At 53.5% G+C, this 4241-nt stretch overlaps 1 protein-coding gene across 1 annotated transcript; it reads right to left on the bottom strand.

Annotated features, from left to right (window-relative positions):
* Positions 1-1536: 1536 nt before the first annotated feature.
* On the bottom strand, positions 1537-3838 carry Sdf2l1 (stromal cell derived factor 2 like 1). Its single transcript, XM_057765241.1, has 3 exons — positions 3601-3838; positions 3082-3278; positions 1537-2128 (listed from the first exon to the last, which is right to left on the bottom strand). Exons 1-3 carry the CDS (start codon positions 3782-3784, stop codon positions 1847-1849), a joined length of 663 nt encoding a protein of 220 aa, XP_057621224.1. The 5' UTR covers positions 3785-3838; the 3' UTR covers positions 1537-1846.
* Between the last annotated feature and the right edge of the window lie 403 nt (positions 3839-4241).

Genomic DNA, 4241 nt, shown 5'->3' with positions numbered 1-4241 from the left:
AACTGATGACAGCTTTTGTCTCACCCACACACTTTAATAAAGACAGTTAGCCGGGCAGTGGTGGCGCACGCCTTTAATCCCAGTGCTCAGGGAGGCAGACGCAGGCGGATCTCTGTGAGTTCGAGGCCAGCCTGATTCACAAAGTGAGTTCCAGGACAGCCCAAGATACACAGAGAAACCCTGTCTCAAGAAACCAAAAATAAAGTCAGTCGATTTCTCAAATCCATGTGCTTTCTGCTCTCCCCGCCGTACTCCAAGTCTCTTCTAGCCAATTGTCATCCCAGTCTCTTGGGACTTCTTCTGGCTCTCAGGAAATCAACACTTTCCATCCCCGGCAGTTCCCTGAAGTTCCTATGAGCTACACAGCCAAGCCCAGGGCCACACACACATACCACTAAGAGAGCTAATGTGGGCCCTTCTCTTTCTTCTGCTTGGGTTATTATTATTATTATTATTATTATTTTATTTATTTACTTATTTAAACTGCAGACTGCATTGTGTGCGCTATTTCATCTAATTTTGGTGCTGGGAATGGGCCCCATGCTAGCAAGTGCTCTACCCATAGCTGGTGCACACCAAGTACCAACTGCCCACCAGTTCTAACCAGTTCACAACTCGGCTCTCCAGCCCTCTATCCATGTCTTTAAATTGTAGTACCCTGACTGCCCATATTGTACCTCTTCAGAGTTCTATACACGGTTTTTTGGTTTTGTTTTGTTTCTGGAGTTGTCTTCCCTTGAGATGTCTTTGGAGGTGTTCTTCTCACTCTGTTTTAAAATTACATGTGTTTGAGTTTGTGAACATGTCTGCAAGTGCCCACACCTGGGGAAACCTGAGTTATTACTCTCCAGTAGATAGGCAAAATCTGCAACTGGCCTTCAGTCAAAGATAAATCCCCCCCTCCTCTCGTGTGTGTGTGTGTGTGTGTGTGTGTGTGTGTGTGTATCTCTGGCTGTCCCAGAACTTTCTTTGTAGATCAGGCTGGCCTTGAACTCACAGAGATTCCTCTGCCTCTGCCTCCCAAGTACTGGGATCAAAGGAGTGCAAAATCTCAAGACTGCTGCAACCACCTGAAGAGTGGGGTCCTGAGAGCAAAGACTGGAGAGCTTGAGCCGCATCCCAGATGGCAGGGACCCTGGGGCCAACGCCCCTCAATAGAAAACTTGCCTAAGTTCAAGTCCTGGGAACTGAAGTCCATTGCTAAGAGGTCACTGTAGGGTAGACAGGTGAGGTGACTCTTCAGGGCAGCATTATAATGCATGGACAACATTATAATGCATCAAGAAAGAGTTTGGGGCCACTGAGATAGCTCCGCAGTCAAAGCGTGTGCTACACAATCCTGGCGACCTGAGTTTGAGCTCTGGAACCAACATAAAGGTAGACGATGAGAGTCAGCTGGGCAGAACTGGTCTCTGACTTCCACGCATGCAGTGGGGCACAGGTAACAACATACACACAGCACATGCACTCACACTAGTAATAAAAAATGATTTTTAAAAACAGTTGTGGTGGCACACGCCTTTAATCCCAGCACTCAGGAGGCAGAGGCAGGTGGATCTCTGTGAATTTTAGGCCAGCCAGGGTTCACAGTGAGACTATCTCATTTAAAAAAAAAAAAAAAAAGTTTGAACAGGAACAGGTACAAGTACCCAGAGACAGGTGAGATTGAGATGGTAACTTGAACAGATATGACTGATACCTCCAGATCATCGCTGGGGTTACAGCAAATATAATCACAAACCAACATTCTTTAATCATAAAGGCACTTGAGGGCCCTGCAAGCATGTCTTACACAAAGTGGCCCTGCAGAATCCCTACCCAGCCCCCTCCCCTTCCCCATCAGCTCTCAGAGTTCATCATGACCCGTAGAGAGATCTGCTCCAGGCTTGATGAAGATGCCTTCCATGGCCTTCCATGTGTTGTGAGCATTGGCGCTGGACATGCCGTGCACCTCGTGCTGCCCACGAATGGGGTTACCATACTGCTCACCAGTGACCGACAGGAACACAGACGTGCCCACATGCTGGAAACGCACGCTGGCCTCACGCTCCCAGTGTTGCGCAGAACATCGGACTGTCCACAGGTCCAGGTCATCACCCTCACCGTCTTCCCCAAAAGCACTCACCTCCTGAGTGGAAGCATGGAGGACAGTCACACAGAGGGCAGAGTCCCTTGAGCGGCATGGCTAGCAGTAATGCTTGCACCTAGTGTCCCGGGCCTCTGATTCTTTCCCTGACCTTCAGAGTGAGTTCCAGGACAGCCAGGGCTATCTACATGTAGCTCTCTCTACCAAGAGCTGGTCTCATAAAACAAAGATTTCCATTTCATTGAAGGTTTCTTTAGATGCACAGAGCCTCTTCTGTTTTGTGTGATAGGATTTCTGTGTAGCCCTGGCCGTCCTGGAACTCACTCTGTAGACAAGGCTGTCCTAGAACTCAGAAACCCGCCTACCTCTGTCTCCCAAGTGCTGGAACTAAAGGGGGGGGGGGGGCGCCACCACTGCTCAGCACATAGAGCCTCTTGTATCGGTCTATGTAGTGCCTACTGGTCCCTGGAGCTAAGACCTCCTCTCCATGGGCTCCTGTGCTAACCTAGTGAAGGCAAATCCCCCAAGCTCCCAGACTGGTGGCCAAGCTCCCTATCACCAATATATCCCCCCAGAAACTTTCCCAAAGCACTGTCAGTTCCTTCTCATGCCCCTCCCAGACCAGGCACAGGGACCCCCACGCTTTAGCAGGTGCTATTCCACAGAGGGAAAGGGCTGGGGGAAGGTCCTACTCTCTTTCAGCCCCAGTCTGAGTTCCTCCTCCCTTCCGAGTCCTACTACTTATCTGCTGTGTCAGTCCCTCTGTGTCCAAATAGGAGCTAATTGCACTGACTTCTCTCAGTCCTTCTAACTCTGCTGTGAAAGTTTCTAGAGACAGGACACAGAGCGGGAGCTTCATAAACTTCTGAATAGAAAACTCCCATTTCACAGCAGCTGAAGACTGAGTCCCCTTTCGGGCCCCTCCCCTACATCGCTCCGGCTATCGCTAGGGTTCCTGCCCGCGCAGCTTCGGCGGGGTTAGGAGAGGGGCTTGCCTGGTTGTTGGACAGAGGCGACGGGAAGTGGTGCGTGTGCAGGTTCTTGCCGGTGAGCACGTGCGTGAGGCGCACTGCTTGCCCACAACGCACTGGGAGCCCGCGCGGGCACCCGCCCTCGGAGCCGCCGCGAATCCGCCAGTAACTATTGGCATCGTCAGACGCCTCCACGCCGGTTACCGACTGTTGGCCGCTGCCTGAAGAGGGACAGCCCACCCCGTGGTCTCTGTCAATGGCAGATCTCCGGATCCTCTCCTTGAACCCTAAAAAGTTCCTCTCCCACAGTCCCCATTAATGACAGGCACCCCAAGGGCTCACCGCAGCCCAGTCCCCCGCCGAACCCCCAAGTCCCAGTGGACCCTCCACATCCTCAATCCCCCGGGCTTGCCTCCCATGACCCTGAAAAGCGAGTCTAGAGCCGCAACTACCCTGCTTCTTGACAGCCCACAGACCCCACTAGGACCACCTGATCGCTAACCTCCGCCCCCCCTGGCGGTCCCAGTCACCACTCTCGCGCACCGGATCCGTATTTGATGTCGTGGGAGTGCAGTCGCACTTTGTGGTGGGTGTTCAGCAGCTTCAGCACGGACCCGCAGGTCACGAGCCCGGCGCTGGCCTTGGACGCGCCACCGCTCCTCACCGAGAGCACCAGCAACAGTGCCAGCAGCGTCCCCGCTACCCCGCCACGGCTCGCGCCCCGCATCGCGACAGCCGGCCGGGTTCCAGCCGCTCCGGACCTCTGCGCTTCCGTCCTCAAGCCCGGCCAATCCGGCTCTGACAGCGCCCTCTAGCAGCAGCCAATGGTCTGCGCGCGCGCGCGGTCCTCCTGCACTGTTATTGGATCGTTGTGGAGCGGTCCCACTAGCCAAGGAGGTAGCTGGGAGGGGGCTGGAGACACCAGGAGGCTTTTAATTGGTCCACGCTTCTGAGGACCCGCCAATCAAAATCCAGAGAGCGGCGCTGCCTGCGACCAGCTCCGAGAGGCCTCTAAGTGGCGCTCTCTGCAAGGTTAGTTGCCTGTAGTCACTTTGCCCCTGTCTTAAACCTTTCAGATGTCGGTTCAGGAACCCCTTTGACCCTGGACCCCTGGACTTTGGTCGTGTGTCTCTCCACTCAGATCCTGGGCGTAAAGCTGCAGAGACTTGTGAATCACTAGATTT

Source organism: Chionomys nivalis, chromosome 3 (genome assembly GCF_950005125.1).
Source record: "Chionomys nivalis chromosome 3, mChiNiv1.1, whole genome shotgun sequence".
Taxonomy (NCBI): Eukaryota; Metazoa; Chordata; class Mammalia; order Rodentia; family Cricetidae; genus Chionomys; species Chionomys nivalis.
This window is presented reverse-complemented; position numbering and strand designations above follow the sequence as displayed.